The sequence below is a fragment of the Pelophylax lessonae genome (genome assembly GCF_965119305.1).
Source record: "Pelophylax lessonae genome assembly, chromosome: 1".
NCBI lineage: Eukaryota > Metazoa > Chordata > Amphibia > Anura > Ranidae > Pelophylax > Pelophylax lessonae.
The window spans coordinates 573,225,851-573,244,787 of NC_138768.1; the positions used below are offsets into that span (position 1 = coordinate 573,225,851).

Consider the following 18,937-nt stretch of genomic DNA (forward strand, 5'->3'; position numbering starts at 1 on the left):
CCATCTTCCCATCAACTCTGACCAGCTTCCCTGTCCCTGCTGAAGAAAAGAATCCCTACAACTTGATGCTGCCACAATGTTTCACAGTGGGGATGGTGTGTTCAGGGTGATGTGCAGTGTTAGTTTTCCGCCACACATAGCATTCTGCTTTAAGACCAAAAAATTAAATTTTGGTCTCATCTGACCAGAGCACCTTCTTCCACTTGTTTGCTGTGTCCCCCACATGGCTTCTCGAAAACTGCAAACGGGACTTCTTATGGCTTTCTTTCAACAATGGCTTTCTTCTTGTCACTGTTTCATAAAGGCCGGATTTGTGGAGTACAGGACTAATAGTTGTCCTGTAGACAGATTCTCCCACCTGAACTGTGACTCTGTGCAGCTCCTGCAGTTACCATGGGACTCTTGGCTGCTTCTCTGATTAATGTTCTCCTTGTCTGGCCTGTCAGTTTTGGTGAAGGCCATGTCTTGGTAGGTTTGCAGTTGTGCCATACTTATTCCATTTTCGGATGATGGATTGAACAGTGCTACGTGAGATGTTCAAAGCTTGGAATATTTTTTATAACCTAAACCTGCTTTAAATTTCTCAACAACTTTATCCCTGACTTGTCTGGTGTTTTCCTTGGCCTTCATGATGCTTTTTGTTCACTAAGGTTCTCTAACAAACCTCTGAGGGTTTCACAGCTGTATTTATACTGAGATTAAACTACACACAGGTTTATTTACTAAATAGGTGACTTGTGAAGGCAATTGGTTCCACTAGATTTTAGTTAGGGGTATCAGAGTAAAGGGGGCTGAATACAAATGCATGCCACACATTGCAGATTGCTATTTGTATAACATTTTGAAAACCATTTATCATTTTCCTTCCACTTCACATTTATGTGCCACTTTGTGTTGGTCTATCACATAAAATCCCAATAAAATACATTTACATTTTTGGTTGTAACATGACAAAATGTGGAAAATTTCAAGGGGTATGCATTCTTTTTCAAGGCTCTGTATATTCAGTAATACAAAGGAGTTCTCTGATGATTACAAAAATATTTTCATTATCTGTTGATAACATGTGCTAATCACTGTTTAGCACTGGCATAATTTGGCATACACACAAAAATAGTTTAGGTAATAAACTCAGAAAATATGGGATACAATCTAAGGGAGGGAAGGGTCCCTTTTTTTGGTGCCGCAAAAAGCAAGTGTCACATATTGTGCTTTGCAGCATCTTCAAGCTGACAAAATGGCTTGATCACTCTTGAATGATCACATTTCCCCAAGCAGAACAATGATTATAACAGGAAATACATCTCTTGCTTGAAATGATCATCCATACATTTTGTTCCTTTTCTCTTGAAAAAACGTTTTACTTCAAGCCCAATTAGGAACAAAAACATTGAAAACCTCTGTTAATTTATATCCACGATTCTAAAAACACACTCACTAGAAGACCACTTTAAAATGGAATTAAAGTTTGCCCTTTGATCAGCAAGTTCTAATTTCTATGGCATCTCATTAGTGCTCTCTGTGTTCTGTGAGATCACTAACTCCCAACTGCAGCAGAAATTACTTTTCACAATAAGTTAATTAAGCCCCTTGCCAAATCCCTGGGACCTTGGTAACAAAGCTGTATAGAACACGTCAGATTCATTTAATTACATTATATGTTTCTTAGCCAGAATTTTTCAGAATTTTTTTTTCTATTACTATTATATAGGTCACATAAAGAATAGCAGTTTAGAATGATTTCCAAAATGTCTAAAACAAAAGGGGATTGCTATGAGACTGCCCGTTACTGTTGTAGTATACTGTAAATCCCCCATGCATGCTTCAGGAACACCATTAGATGGCAGTGTCAGCCTATTCGCTGTTCTCTATCTAAATGGCACACTGTATATGTTCCTTTCTTCTCTGTCTTTAAAATATCATTTCGGTGTTAATTTTTATCACTTAATTTATTATTTTCCAAGTATTCTTAAAAAGAAAACACAAAATAACACAACAGAACAAAATTAATAAATAGAAGTAGACAAATACACAACTTAAAGTATAACTAAAGGCAAAGCTTTTTTTTTTTTTTGGATAGAGGGGAGATGGATTAGAAGACCTGGCAGTTTTTATTGTGATCTGTGTCCCCTTTATGGAAATTCACTCTCTCTATTTGTCCTGTTTTACCATTATCAGTGAAAGTGAAGCTAAAGAAAATCACACATTTTTGGTTTTCCCCAAAAAAGTAATAGAGGGGAAATCTTCCAATGGGGACACTAGTTCTGGTGACCTAGGGGTCCCCAAAACATTCCTCTAATTTGTAGTAATTTCTAATTGGCGACGGGACAGGAAGTTCAGGGAAATCTCCACAGTGGGATACAGATGGCGAAAAAATAAACATTACAGGGGTTATAACCCCTCTTACTATCCAAAATGAAAAAACAAATTTGCCTAAAGTTTTACTTTAATAACTCATGACTTGTAAGGGTTAGAACATTTTTTTCTTTTATCATCACTCATTTTTTTTTTTTTTATTGTTGTTTGTGGCTCTGTTAAGCCAATGACAGCTAGATGTTTCCACTGCTGGCAGAATCACCCAGTAGTGGCTTTTCATTTACCCTTGCTGGCGCTGAATGCTGCAAAATCATACTTGCTAACAAGGGTACAGTAAAAAAGAGAAATCACACTGGTGGGCCAGAGCAACTCCATAGCAAAATGTAAATGGTCTTTTAGAGATCCTGTCACTAGCACATTGTTACCAACAACAGGGTTATTCATGTGACATCAATCTTAGGGAAAAGATTTTAACATTTAGATCATTTGTAAGCTTGTTCCTATTAACTATATCCCGTTGTTGTTTTCCCTTCACTTTCCAAGATGGTGACAACACTGTATTGGGACAGGAAGCAAAAGGACATTTCCCCCATGGGGCTACAGACTCACTTTGTCAAAAACAATAACAGATCTTTGATAAGTGAACAGCATATTTGCCATTAGTAAATCAACCCTAATTAATCCAAAACTCCTGGAGATGTTGGATATCAGCATCAGCTGAGGACAAGGTGAACTCTTCATGCTTGGAGTAAAAGAGACTGTGCACTTTGCAAAGCAAACAATACACAATTACGGCAAGGCAAATGATTGTGAATGATGAAAGTCAGCGGAGTTCCTGCTCATATTCTAAGCTCTGGAGCAACTGCATTTGCAGAGTGCAACTGTAGTTTGCAAAGTGTACAGTCAATTTGACTTTAGTAAATCAACCCCTTCATTTCCAAATATGGAAAGGCTTCTTCACACTAAGAGCTGTGAAAATGTGGAATAGAATCCCTCATGAGCTGATCCTGTCCAGCTCAGTAGATTGCTTTAAAAAAAGGCCTGGATTATTTCCTAGGTGTACATATTATAACTGGATACTAACATTTATAGGTAAATTTGATTCAGGGAATACACGATTGCCTCTTGGGTAATCAGGAAGGATTTTTCCCCCCTGCTGGAGCAAATTGGATCATTCTTTGCTGGGTTTTTTGCCTTCCTCTGGATCAACTGTGGGTATAGGATTGTGTATATACGATTGTAAATTTATTTTTATTTTTCCTTTTATGGGTTGAACGAGATGGACTTGTGTCTTTTTTCAACCAGACTAAATATGTACAGTTTTTTACAAAAGTGAGTACATCCCTTACATTTTTGGAAATATTTTATTATATCTTTTCATGTGACAACACTGAAGAAATTACACTTTTCTACAATGTAAAGTAGTGAGTGTACAGCTTGTATAACAGTGTAAATTAGCTGTCCCCTCAAAATAACTCAACACACAGCCGTTAATGTTTAAACCGCTGGCAACAAAAGTGAGTACACCCCTAAGTGAAAATGTCCAAATTGGGCCCAAAGTGTCAATATTTTGTGTGGCCATTATTTTCCAGCTCTGCCTTAACCCTCTTGGGCATGGAGTTCACCAAAGCTTCACAGGTTGCCACTGGAGTCCTCTTCCACTCCTCCATGATGACATCACAGAGCTGGTGGGTGGTAGAGACGTAGCACTCTTCCACCTCCCATTTGAGGATGCCCTACAAATGCTCAATAGGGTGTACTCACTTTTGTGAGATACTGTAACTATGTTACTAGCTTTAGCACTGCAAAAGAGAGAAGATTTGAGCTGCCACCAGCCAGTGTGGCAAACATTCCTCTTCTTTTACAGGTTGCTTTTGGTGTAGAATTTATCCCAGGGACAGGGTAGCTTTAACAGATAATACAGGATATTGGAAACCCTTATACATTCAATACGCTTTAGTGAACTGACCCCATAATAGCATTTTTCCAACTCATACTGCTATTGGTAACTTGTGTTCCCAACTGTTGTAGAGCTAGTACAACTGCAAAGTGATGTATAACTACATATGACAATTATAATTCATCTTAAAAAGTATCCTTATATTAGAACATCAACCAACAGGACATGTGAAGGACTCCTATGTGCTTGAAGAATGAAACATTTGCAGCTCAGCTGTTACCGCACTGAAAAGTAAAACAATATAAAGTAGAAACACACTGATCACCTTAGGTTAAGTAAACCTTCCACACTGAGAAGGCAAATAGTGCTGGAACAGATGGTACTCAATATTTTCAACAATGAACTGGGAACAGAAACATAAGTATTTGGTACTACTGATTCCATTAACTTGTTACATGCCAATGGAGCAATAACAGATACTTGGAAATCCTTTGTTCAGCAGGACTTGGTTTATGGAAAGGTCACATATCCCTATGCATAGGTGGGGAACATCCCCAGGGGTAGACCGGCTTTGTTTATTATCTTTTCTTAAATTTCTCTCTTCAATTTGTATTCAAGTATAAAATAAAACCCATTTTCTTTTCAATCCCTATGCACATTTTTATTCAAAGTACATAGAATACTGAAGACGAAATATTAAATTATATTTAAATGACTGAGCCCACTCATCTAGTCCCAAAGAGCCTTTACCCTTTCTTTAAAACATTAATTTAAAAGATTTACCAATTCTTAGCTGTAAAGGCTGCATTTGTTTTATTTTTTTAAGCTTTTTCTCCTTTATTTTCACTGTGCATTAGGTCTGTTACTTTGTATTTTCCTTTAGACCAATTTGTCCAGCAAAAGTAACAGTTAAAGTGGTTGAGACAAACGAATTAACACTTACAGGGGGTGATTAAAATTCCAGTTATAATTTTTTTATGTAAAAACTTTATCCCAAAAGGAAAAAAATCTGTTTTCTGTAACTGCTTGAAAAGCGATAGCTAGAGTTCAGCTTTAATTTGTTATCCAGGTCCATCTAAATCTGTTAGTGTATCTAAAACTATTCTCCCCCCATATTGGCAATGCTACTGTCCAATTGTGGCTCCACTGCTCCTCTTTTCTCAGCAGAGACACTCTAGGACAGGAAGTGTAATAAAGGTCGGAAAAATAAAGGAAAACAAGCCTTAAAAAATATTTATGCAGCCACCACATTTACAGGTTATGGATTTTGTTATATGCACTTGTGAAAATGACATGTATGCTTTGTATAGTTACCTTTAATATGGGTGCCATGAAAACGGATATACCAGTCAGTAAGAACACCATAATACCTGTAACTCGCTGCTCCCTGTAACAAACAGTACATAGTTAACACTCTGCTCTGCAACTTTGTATGTCATTAAATAGCATTAATAGAGAAATATGGGTTTATTAAGGAACACAAAGAGTCTTTTTTCCCCTAGTTTTAGATAGAGTGGTTTAGGGTTTGAACCTCTGTTAAACTTTTATTGCTATATGTGTCCCCATTTCACCTTCTCTATTTGCTGCTGACCACTGTCACCAAGACAGAAAGTAATGAGAAATCCCTTAAAGTGTGAAAATACAGCAGTCCCCTAGACAGCAGTGCTACATTTATATATTCCAAATTTTAAAAAAATGGATATACTGTATATACACCTTAAATAAATACAGAGGGCCTTAAATAAAACATTTAGGGCCGGTTCACACTGAAGCGGCACGACTTCGGGGGCGACCTGTGAAGTCGCGTGCACCGCGACTTCGGCGCAACTTGCACGGACTTCATAATATGAATGTCTATGCAAGTCGCTCCGATGTCGCCCCGAAGTAGTACAGGAAACTTTTTCTAAGTCGGAGCGACTTGTGTCGCTCCTATTAGAACCGTTCCTGTACCACACATTGGACCGCGACGGTGCGCGACTTGTCAGGCTGACCAAGTCGCCTGACAAGTTGTACTAGTGTGAGCCGGCACTAAGACTAATATTAAAAATAAAGAAAATGGCTGTCAATACTACAAAACCTACACTATATACACAATGTTAGCTGATAAGTTAGTACTTTAGTTATGTGCATACTGAAGTAATCCATAACAACTATTTAAACAGCATCTCCTAACTTAAATTAAAATCAGATGGGCTTCCAGTAATTATTGCCTGCTAATATTATATATATATAGTGAGGGCAATTTTCTAAAACTAGAGCAGACTCTGGTGCAGTTGTGCACAGTAACCAATCAGCTTCTAGCCTCAGCTTTAGTTAGGCTTTGAAAATGAAAACCCAAGGCTTATTGGTTGTCATGCAGAGCTTTCGATTCTGTCTGCTCCACTCTTAGTAAATTCCCCCAGTGCAGTTTTTAACAAAACACTGGGCTGTATTTCCCACAATGCCAGTCGTGGAGTAGTGCCTAGAACAGCTGGCTTAGAGGGCCAGCAGCAACTCTTAAAATGTACAAATTGTGTTTTGTGATTTTTTTTTTATTCCCCTATTTTAGAGATTTGTGTTTAATCTCAGCAACAAAATTGTAGAGGAAAAGGGGTGCAGAAGATGTATAAAGGAGTCAGAAGGCTCTTTGTAGTTCAGGAAGCCTGAAACAATCTTTAGTTTGTCTGCAGTTCATGCAGTTTAAAAGTAACAGTGACTGTAGCAGACAGGGCTGCTGTTAGAACCCTGCCCCCAGCGGGAAGTGACTAAGGACATAGATTTATCAGTCCCTATCTCTGCAGCATCAGCTGCATAGATGAATGAATTGGAAGCTCTCTGAGGCTTCTTGCTCAATCATAAGCTGAAGCATAGTAAACACAGTTGTCTATGCTTCAGTGATGAATGGGCACAGGAGTGATTGGTACCAATCACTCATTGTGTTCATTAAGGAAGAAAGGGGCCAATAAATTATATATTTACTTGCCCTTCTCCCTGCTCTTCATCCTGAAACACCCCCCTGTGCAACCCGCAGCAGCTGCCAGCAGGAGAGGAGTGGAGGGAAGCCGGAAGCCCTGCGGGGAAAGGGGCATACAGGGGGGACTGGACAGCAGATGGAAGGGGTGCATATGCTAGAACCAATCCCTGTGCAGTGATGTCAGAGGGAGAAAGAGGAGGAGAAACTGGCAGCGCTGCAGGGGGAGGCAGAAGAGGATAGATGTCTACAATAAGACAGTACAGGAGGCCCTCCTGCTCAGCAGGTACCTGGGCCCCCCTTTTGAAATGATGGGGCACAGGCCCAGTACTAGGGGGCTGGCTGTACTGCCTTATCAGTGGCCCTGATAGCAGACCTCATGATGTCTTTAATAGCGCATTCTAGAGTCAGTTCTTATTAATTATTGGCATTGAAACATAACGGTGACATTATTTAAATGTACCTAGAACACCATATTGTCTAAATAAATCCCTGCAAACACACACACAGTTCAGCAACAGACACACTGTCCCTGCAGGCTGTGTAGCTGCACCAAGGAGTCTTCAAGGGAACATTGGAGGAGTCTTGTCCTTCAACAATAAACTGTAGAGAGATCAGACCAGACCAAAACATTAATTACTGGTCCTGTGCCACGAGTGGGCCTGTTGACAATAGAATACATATGTTTGGAAACTTTAACATCAGTGAGGGCAGAACTGGTTCAGGAGGTGTCAGAAAAGGGAAGCAATATGGTGGTCAACACCTAGAAAATATACCATATTCGGGCAAGAGGACATATAAAGAAACACAAAAGCTATACGGGGCTCAAGCTGCGTTTTGCCCAAATGTTGCCTTTGTCCACCATTGTGTGTATTTATTCTTCAGTAATACCTTACTCCCAAGAACTTAGGTTGCTCTCCTGGGGCTGATGTCTCAGTTTCCATTTTCAAGCTGTCGATGTGGGCAATGGAGATGACAGTTGCAGCCACATACCAAGGAAGAGCCATGAAAGAGCATATAATCATCAGAACAGCCACCCAAAACAGGTCCAGGTGGTACCCAGCTCCTTTCTAGGAATGAAGACAGAGGAACTATTTAATTAAAGTGAAACAATCAGGTCACTATTACTTATGTGGTCACAACAGCAGGAATACCAAATTGCATTTATTTATGTCTGCCAACAAAGCACCATGTTAACTAGTATCTGTGCAGTGATTGTGGAGATAGATTGACTACTCCTATGTCATGAATGCAGGGTGTTGCAATATGCAGCTATTGTTCCATTGATAGACTACCATTACACACTGCAAGGGGTAATTCACAGGAGACATCTGAGAATTCAGGAAGTAATGGATAACATTGGACATAGAGGAATTCCAGGAAAGTGAATGGATTTTTTGAACAGTGGGAAAAAAAGGAAATTATTATTCTAACTAGAACAATTTCAGGATTGGAGTGAATTGCTCTTTACGGCCTGTGAATTTACAAGAGGCTAAAGTCACTAAATTGAAAGTGATCTGGAGAACAGAGAAGCTCTTTTACTGAGTACAACACGTTCAGACCTCACAACATGTCAGTTCCACCCTACTTAACCAGGACAATCACTGCACTTGACAGAGACTCATTTGTAGTGCATGTGATACCTGTTTGATCTATGAGAATACATGTATAGATCTGAATTGGTCCAAAAGTAATTAAAGTTGAGTAAAAAAAGTATTAAAATATTATTTTAGGTTCCTAGGAGGTATGCAAAACATAACATTACACACTTTAATTGATAATGAAATATATAATAACACTTTAATCTGATTTATCTTACATTATTATAGGGGACAAGTAAAAGGTAGATTGAAATTGTCTAGAATATGAAATATTTGCTTGTGTTTTTATGATATATATATATATATATATATATATATATATATATATATATATATAGGCTATAGATAGAAGATCTTTAGGATGTCTGCTGAACGACTCCTGCAAACATATGACATAACACACTTAGCTAAGATGAAGATGTTAAAGCTAAGCTCCTGGTATAACCCAGTATTAATTTTTAAAACATGATTTTTTTTTTTTTTTTTTAAAGCAATGAAAGTATCAATTTGACCTGGTATTAGCCTCTTGCAGCTTCCTCTACAGACTAGAAGAGGGAGTAGCAGCACAAGACAGTGCTGCAGTGATCATGTACACCATATTTAGAGGAGAAGAGAGCAAAGTGACAGTGAGAAGAGTTCATTGGTCTGCTGCTTCTCATTTCACTGTTCAGTTTACAGGGTGGGGGAAGAACAAGACATGGGTAACAAGCAGCAGAGAAAAATCAGGCAGGGCCGTGCTGTATGACAGGGCAGATTAAATCCCAGGAGTGGGTAGATAGATATACAACATCTATTGGCAGATAGAATAGCTCCCTTATATGTGTTTTGTTGCATTGTTTGACTAGAGTTTTGCATAAAGGAACTAGCGAGAGAGACCAGCAATAAATGCTTCCATCTTGAAATGCTTCCCCTACCCTCAGTGTATGTTGAAGATACCTCTTCATCACCATCTGCATACACTATTTTCAGAGGACAAAGTTAAGGGACAAAAACATACACTGCTGACTGCTTTAAATCTGAGATTAGACAAGAAAGTATACAGTGTATTTTGCTAGTGCTACCTTGGACACTAGTGAAAACAGTAGTAGTTTTCCATTAACCTCTATTCTGGATTTCACTATGGCATGTGATAAGAGGTGTCTGCATAGGGCAAAAGTAAAGATGATGGAATTGCAGACTCCCGGTGAAATTGTTAGTAATATAACCCCACTGCCTGCTTGGAAACAGTTCTGTGACTGACTATAAATAAATAAATAGTGTCTGTAGCATGCTGTTTAATATTTCAGTGGTCTCTGATAGGGAAGTGAAGAAATGCGGTGAACCAATATTAAAGACGCACCTTTAGTTTGTGTTCCTTCCTGTTGACGATGACACCTGTAATCTGTTGATCCATGAAGATTAAAATGGTAACAAGAAGAGCCGGCAAAGCAGCAGCCAGATACACCCACCAAGGGTTTCCTCCAAAGGGTGGGACAAACCAGCCTCGGTTGGGACTTGTTGGCTTAAAGGGAAAAAGTTGTACATTTAGTGAACAGATCAGCTTGGTCTGGTTCGAGTTACTGATTCTGCTATGGCAAAATATTTTGTGAGTGTCAAACCATTTTTCTTGGCAAGTACTGTTACATTTGAAGATCTCTACTAAAATCTATTAAATTTGTAGGCTGTATGCTTGACTTATTGCACTCACCTTGAATTCACTTGGGACAATCAACTTTGGTGTATCAACTCCAACAAGAGCATCAATTCCACAGAAAATGAAAATGGACAAAATGATGGCAAAGTCACTGATCAGTTTTCTGGCCTATAGTATGAAAAAACCCACAGAGGTAAGCATCAAAGCGTGAGGCCAATTGTTATATTTATAGCAGACTAAATTTTGAGAAATATAGTAATTTTCATACAGTCTGCTGCTTCAGTGTTTTTAGATCTAAATTGTGAGAAATATAGTAATTTTTACAACTAAATTGTGAGAAATATAGTCAATTTCACAAAGTCTGCTGTGTTTTTAGATCTTTTTGTCAGATGTTACTATGGTATACTGAAGTATAACTACACGCATTTTATACAAAGGATTTTATTGACAAAGACATTAAGTTTATGCAAGTCAATTTTTAAGTGTTGACCCTTCTTTTTCAAGACCTCTGCAATTGGCCCTGGCATGCTGTCAGTCAACTACTGGGCCACATTCTAACTGATGGCAGCCCATTTTTGCATAATCAATGCTTGGAGTTTGTCAGCACATGTGGCATTTTTTTTTTATTTACCTGCCTCTTGAGGATTGACCACAAGTTCTCAGTGGGATTAAGGTCTTTGGAGTTTCCTGGCCATGGACCCAAAATGTAGTTTTGTTCCCCAAGCCACTTAGTTATCACTTTTGCCCTATGACAAGGTGCTCCATTATCCTGGAAAATGCATTGCTCGTCACCAAACTTTTCTTGGATGGTTGGGAGCAGTGGCTCTCAGAGGATGTTTTTGTACCATTCTTTATTCATGGCTGTGTTCTTAGGCAAAATTGTGAGTGAGCCCACTCCCTCGGCTGAGAAGCAACCCAACATATGAATGGTCTAAGGATGCTTTACTGTTGGCATGACAGGACTGATTGTAGCGCTCACCTTTTCTTGCTTGGACAAGGTTTTTTCTGCATGCCTCAAACAATTGGTAAGGGGATTCGTCTGAGAAAATTACTTTACCCCTGTCCTCAGCAGTCCAATCCCTGTACCTGTGATGTTTTTCCTGGAGAGAATTGGCTACTTTGCTGCTTCTTGATACCAGGCCATCCTCCAAAAGTCTTAGCCTCACTGTGCGTGCAAATGCACTCATGCCTGCCTGTTGCCATTCCTGAGCAAGCTCTGCACTGGTGGTGCCCCAATCCCACAACTGAATGAACTGTAGGAGATGTCCTGGCGCTTACTGGACTTTCTTGGGTGCCCTGAAGCCTTCTTCACAACAATTGAACCTCTCTCCTTGAAGTTCTCGATGATCCAATAAATGGTTGCTTTAGGTGCAATCTTAGTAACAGCAATATCCTTGCCTGTAAATCCCTTTTTGTACAAAGCAATGATGACTGCACGTGTTTCTTTGCAGTTAACCATGGTTAACAGAGGAAGAACAATGATTTCAAGCATCGCCCTCCGTACAAAGCTTCCAGTCTGTTATTCTTACTCAATCAGAATTACAGAGTGATTTCCAGCCTTGTCCTCATCAATACTGACACCTGTGTTAACAAGAGAATCACTGACATGATGTCAGCTGGTTCTTTTGCGGCAGGGCTGAAATGCAGTGGAAATGTTTTTTTTGGGATTAAGTTCATTTTCATGGAATTGCAATTCATCTGATCACTCTTCATAACATGCTGGACTATGCAAATTGCTACCATAAAAACTGAGGCAGCAGACTTTGTGAAATGTATATTTGTGTCATTCTCAAAACTTCTGACCAGGGCTGTAGATACATGCTTGGATTTATATTGAAATGAGCATTGAGCAGGCACATATTACTAACATAGCATGTGTCCAGTATTTCTAACCAAACACAAAGCAATAGCCTATGCTAAGAGACCATTAGCACACAAAGTGCCATGCATGCATGTCTTAAAGGCCTCCCTGACCTACTATATAAATGTCCAATCAGTCAGAATATAACTTGGGGAAACATAGGACTAACTGAATTCTTCCAGAATGATTTAAATGTTTTTACCGCATTACAATGATAAAGGTCTAACTGTTAGGAATAACTGATATGGACTGGAGAGCTAGAGGACTCTATATAGGTTTTGCGGTGGAGCCAAAAAGTTTTGCTTCTGTCACAATACTGTACATTATGTGGTAAGTTAAACTAGCAGGAAATTCTGCAGTAAGCAAGTTATATATTTCAAAGCTTGGGATTTACAAAGGGATGTTAAAAATACATCTGCTAAGATAAAACAAAGGGATATTAAAACTACATCTTCTTCTATGTGTTTTAGCTATAGTTTATGAAGCACAATTTGGGTTAAACCTTCTCAACCCAAGCTAAAATTTCTATTTTGCTGACCTCAAAAGAAATTGTCTGATGTCTGGAAGAGTTTACTTGAGTGAATTTTCAATAACCTGATACTTTAATTAAGCGACTACAGGTAATGTGAATATATGTTCTGCTTCCGTAGTCTCACAATGCCCTGCATGATCACACACATTTCCACGAAACAGGGTACTGGTTTCAGTTGCTGGATCACACACACAGCAGGAAACTGAGACTTTAAATGAACCAAGATACACAAAGGAAAAAGGAATAAAGACAGGATATATAAATTTCCACAAAAGAACCAATTCCCCCCACCCCCAAAAAAATATATTTTAGAGTTGCATGATTTAAAGATAACATCTCTCAAAAAAGAACTGTGTTTGAATTGTTTTGCACTTTGTACACTAATCATTTATTTACAGCTAAACTCGAAAATACTAAAAAGAAAGAGAAGAGGGCTCTGAGAATCATTTTTGGCCTGCCCAGAGAGGAGTTGAGCAAGAGACCTTTACACCACAGATGGGATTGTACCCTCTACAGTACTTGCCACCCTTGAATTCCACACCATCCAATGGATGCTGATTTAAATGATATTGCAATCCTTTATCCAAAGCCTCCATAATTCAACATGCAGGTCATTTTCGCTGTGGGATACTGGCAGTACTTCCACATTTTGTGAGGGCAAATGCAGGTCATAGGTGCAGGAAAATGTAATGCCGGGCATATTTATCTCTACCTTTACCTCCACTATTAATATTATGAGATATTGCTATGATGACACATTTTATAGTATGTAGGGACTGCGGTTATATTAAATGTAGTTCTGTCACTATGACATATGATTACTGATGTCTTCATTACATTATAAAAGTGCTACGGCATAATAACATTATACAGTGCATCTGGAAAGTATTCACAGCACTTCACTTTTTCCACATTTTGTTATGTTACAGCCTTATTCCAAAATGGATTCAGTTCATTATTTTCCTCAAAATTCTACAAGCAATACCCCATAATGACAATGTGAAAGAAGTCTGTTTGAAATCTTTGCAAATTTATTAAAAATGAAAAAACTGAAAAAATTAACATGTACATAAGTATTCACAGCCTTTTCTCAACACTTTGTTAAAGCACCTTTGTCACCAATTATGGCCTCAAGTCTTTTTGAGTATGATGCTACAAGCTTGGCACATTTATTTTTTGGCAGTTTCTAAAATTCTTCTTTGCAGGACCTCTCAAGCTCCATCAAGCTGGATGGGGAGCGTCGGTGCACAGCCATTTTCAGATCTCTCCTGAGATGTTCAATCGGTTTCAAGTCTGGGCTCTGGCTGGGCCACTCAAGGACATTCACAGAGTTGTCCTGTAGCCACTCCTTTGTTAGCTTGGCTGTGTGTTTAGGGTCATTGTCCTGTTGGATGATGAACCTTTGTCCCAGCCTGAGGTCCAGAGCGCTCTGGAACAACTTTTCATTGAGGATGTCTCTGTACATTGCTACATTTATCTTTCCCTCAATCCTGACTAGTTTCTCAGTTCCTACCGCTGAAAAACATCCCCAAAGCATGATGCTGCCACCACCATGCTTCACTGTAGGGATGGTATTGGCCAGGTGATGAGCGGTGCCTGGTTCCCTCCAGACTTGATGCTTGCCATTCAGGCTAAAGAGTGCAATCTTTGTTACATCCGACCTTCAGGTGCCTTTTGGCAAACTACAGGCGGGCTGTCATGTGCCTTTTACTGAGGAGTGGCTTCCGTCTAGCCACTTTACCATACAGGCCTGATTGGTGGAGTGCTGCAGGGATGGCTGTTCTTCTGGAAGGTTCTCCTCTCTCCACAGAGAAATGCTGGAGCTCTGTCAGAATGACCATCGAGTTCTTGGTCACCTCCCTGTCTAAGGCCCTTTTCCTCTGATCACTCAGTTTGGCTAGGCCTGCTTTACAAAGAGTCCTGGTGGTTCCAAACTTCTTCCATTTATGGATGATGGAGGCCACGGTGCTCATTGGGACCTTCAATGCTGCAGAAATTTTTCTGTATCCTTCTCCAGATCTGTGCCTCGATACAATCCTGTCTCGGAGGTCTACAGACAATTCCTTGGATTTCATGGCTTAGTTAGTGCTCTGACATGCGCTGTGGGACCTTATATAGACAGGTGTGTGCCATTCCAAACCATGTCCAATCAACTGAAATTACCACAAGTGGACTCCAATCAAGTTGTAGAAACATCTCAAAGATGATCAGTGGAAACAGGATGCACCTGAGCTCAATTCTGAGTGGCATGGCAAAGGCTGTGAATACTTATATATATATATATATATATATATGTGATTTTTTTTGTTTTTTATTTTTAATAAATTTGCAAAGATTTCAAACAAACTTCTTTCATGTTGTCAATATGAGGAATTGTTTGAAGAATTTTGAGGAAAAGAATGAATTTAATTCCAATTTGGAATAAGGCTGTAACATAACAAAATGTGGAAAAAGCGAAGCACTGTGAATACTTTCCGGATGCACTGTAGGTTTTTGAGTTTTTGTAGCACATTTGTGTAGTGCTGTCATCATTTGTAGACTGCTTCAAAATATAATTTTATATAGATATTGTTACCACATTATGTGTGTACTGTTGGGGTCATCATTATGTATACTGCTGTATATTGTTCTCTCCATAGCTACACATGAAATAAAGGTTCAAGAAGCCTTTTGCCACATCTGTAATAAACCCTCAACCCAACAAGATTTCATCATTAATTTATTCCAAAGCATTTATGCATAGCAGCAATATGTGTGTAACAGCTAGAATCTGTATAATACTTGTATTTATACCTTTATCTTTATAAAATTATTTTAGATACTCACTGTGGTTGGAAAGTAGCGGCTGGTTTTGAACTTTTTCAAAGCCATAGAGCACGTGTATGTGCCAAAGAACAGGATAAAAGACATTAGAGTGATGTCAGGAATAAAGTTACAGCTGCTGCCAACAAGCTGCCCTCCATATTTGAGACATTGCTTTTTGTTCAGAGATGACCAATCAATGGTGTGGTTGTGGTACTGTAAGGAAAAATATACATGATTTGGCTCATAAAAGTCACCTCATTTGGAACGTGATTTCATAGATGTACCCAGAGCAGCACTAAACAGCACTTGAATCCAGCACCATGACTTATAAAATACATATTTAATTCTAAAGAGTTGCACGAAACTGTTTACACATTCTGGAAATGCACCCTTACATGAAACCCTTTCAACAGACAAATGTGTGCCAAATCCCAGGTGTACTAATGTTTAACTCTATGTTTTTGGGCTTAAACAGTGCTAGTGGAAAAGAAAATTCAAACCTAAAACATTATAGAGGTCACATGAAAATATATAGTAATTATGTGAGCTAACGTGTAGGGCTGTCATTTGTTTAGCAAGCCTCTACCACCCATCTGCGCCTCAGCATATACTACTGTACATCTACTACATATACATCTACTGTAAAAAGTGCTGACTTTCTGTTGGACTTTTCTGAAGCTGGTGGCTTCTATAGAATTGCTAGTGGCTCCCTGTGGTACTAGTTCACAAGAGCACCATTAAAGTTTAAAACCCTTACTGAATCCATTAGGGAACTAAGGGCACATAGCGCTTGTTTCCATTCAAATCTGTGCAGTGTTTTTTCAGCTAGTATGCTCTACAGAGCCTGCAGAATCCCTGCTCATGCCTCCTCTGAAAGCTGCCCGGACAGAACATCTGAAGCCCTCTATCTAACTGTACAGCCCTTTGCCTCCTATGCCACCTTTTTTGTACTAAAACGAAAGACTGAGTCAAGATAGAGACTACAGTTGTAACTGTCTGCTTGTGTTGTTGAAGGACTGCATTGGAGAAGAGTGCCATCATTCACAAAACACAAGCCTACAACAACACATGCCAGCTGCTACACTAGTCTCTCTCGGAAGATTGAACGAAGATCCTCCCAATATTCTTGAGAGAGGGACTAAAGTAAAAGCTTGGGTGTGTTGTGTGTTTCTGTTTTTGTGAATGGTGCCAATCCAGCATTAACAACAGCAAAAAGCTGAACGTTACTATTGTAGTCTCTCTTCCCAGAATAGGGGATTGGATCTGGGTTAATTTTTTTCTGTTAATACAAGAAAGTCTTTCAGATTTTTTTTTTTTTTTTTAATCAATACATGGAAGTCTTTTCTGTACAAGGAAAATGGCAGAGGACATAAATAGCTGAAATATTAGATGAAAGCCTGCATAATTAGGAGGGGTGGCGCATTCAGTGCTGGCTGTAACATCCTTATAGGAAAGTACATAAATTGGGCTTCAGCATGGGATGGAGTGACATACAGAAAGAAATATGTCCAGTTGTTCAGAACCACTGTGAAAATATGAACAGGACCAAGTGTTATTTGCATAGGGCCCCTAGGGAATTCAACAATGACTGGAAACTAGTGGTGATAATTCTTCTTCAGGTCTAAATTCACTGCTTTAAGATTCTAGCTCTTGGCAGTCAATCACATACATTTGTTTCTATAGTAAGGGCAAATGTTTTAGCTTAAGATATTTACCGGATCCTCAGTGGTAGTCAGGAATCCCAAGGGGGCATCTGTGGTCTCATTAAACAGCGAGCTGTTACCTGCGACACAATGTTTTTATTTTAATGCAATATCCTCATCAAATATAAAAAAGTTTAACATTTGTTTATGTAGTGTATGTATAGCTTGTGTGTATATATATACTGTATTTTCTGGCGTATAAGACTACTTTTGAACCTCCAAAAAATCCCCCAAAAATGGGGGGTCGTCTTATACGCCGAGTATAATATCTCCAAGGTAACCTAAGTATAAGTATTACCGGTAGATGAAAATTAGGGGGGTCGTCATACGCCCAGTCGTCTTATACGCCGGAAAATACGGTATATATATATATATATATATATATATATATACATATATATATATATTGATTTTTAACTTTCAGCATAGTTCAGGGCTTGTTCAAACCATGTACGCAAATTGCATTTTCTGCATCTAACACGGAGATCTCTGAAAAGGCAAAGATGTTCCTGTATTTTTCTGCAGCGCACATAAACACAGAAAATGCATGCATGTGCGCATTAACATATTATAACTAAAAGAAAAGAAAAAATGTTCTTCTCCTTTTCTACCCATAAAAGTGAACAGGAAGTGATAGCAGCAGATATAGATTAACAATACATGAAAAAACTGTACATTAACAGTTGTCAACATGCATAAAAATGCACATAAACTGCATGTAAATGCGTATCTTTTCACGTCAACCATATCCGTTTTTTTGCATGAGCTTTTATGCATCTATGGTGTAAACAAGCCCACTGTTTTTAAAAATTACTTATGGAGACAGGTGTACAGCATGTGAACTGCCCCATAATCACAGGGATACAAAACACATCATTTCCAAACTCCTTAATGTAACATGCCTGATTACTTTCTTTTTTAAATACATTTATTAGGTTACTGATCAAATGAACTTGTCTTAGTAATATAAATAGTAACCCGAGGAAAAGAGTTATCTGAGGAAACAATAAAAAAAAAAAATTGTAGCTGTAATACATGGTAAATAATATTACAAGATTACTACAAACATGGTCAAGCTAGATACAACATACACACTTTAGAAAATGTTTTCATTCACACTCGTACACTGTAAAGATAAAAGGTGTAGGAATTATAAATAGCATGAATTTGGAGATATTAAAGTGGAACTTTCCCCATACCAACTCGATAAAAAAATAATGTTCTTTAGCAAGGAACATACATTCCTTATTAATAATTATGCTACCAAAATCAGTGTGTGATGCAAATTGCCTCCAGCAATGTTCCTGTTTCTTCTTGCTGGAGGCTGCTATTTTCCTGAAGCGCAGAGCCCCTGAGCAGCAGTAAATCTTTAAGCTGTCAGTAGATCGGCCTTTTTTGGCATTGTGCCGAAAAATAGAAACCAACTGAGCATAGTCATACCTTTTCATATGGAAATTGGTTTTCTCAAACCAAGATTGAACCTAGGTTGGGCAGATTCACAGGTAACCGCCAGATTTCCCTATTCACTCGTCCACTGAATCCCAGCCTCCCCATCCCCAATGAAGTAATCCAGTAAAAAGGTGAACCCTTACTAGCACACGCCTGTCTCCTTTGCTCAAGTGGTTGATTTGCTAAA

The 18,937-nt window shown here is 38.8% G+C and overlaps 1 protein-coding gene across 4 annotated transcripts in view; it reads right to left on the reverse strand.

Moving 5' to 3' along the window:
- The window catches only part of SLC4A4 (solute carrier family 4 member 4), a 342,218-nt gene that overhangs the window by 30,354 nt on the left and 292,927 nt on the right, over window positions 1-18,937 (reverse strand). For all 4 annotated transcript variants that reach the window (XM_082243062.1, XM_082243061.1, XM_082243059.1 and 1 more), the window contains exons 15-20: window positions 17,314-17,381; window positions 15,620-15,811; window positions 10,455-10,568; window positions 10,107-10,268; window positions 8,058-8,236; window positions 5,531-5,603 (exon numbers count right to left, since the gene is read on the reverse strand). In XM_082243062.1, coding sequence (XP_082099188.1) covers window positions 5,531-5,603; window positions 8,058-8,236; window positions 10,107-10,268; window positions 10,455-10,568; window positions 15,620-15,811; window positions 17,314-17,381 — 788 coding nt within the window. The remainder of the gene's footprint in view (window positions 1-5,530; window positions 5,604-8,057; window positions 8,237-10,106; window positions 10,269-10,454; window positions 10,569-15,619; window positions 15,812-17,313; window positions 17,382-18,937) is intronic.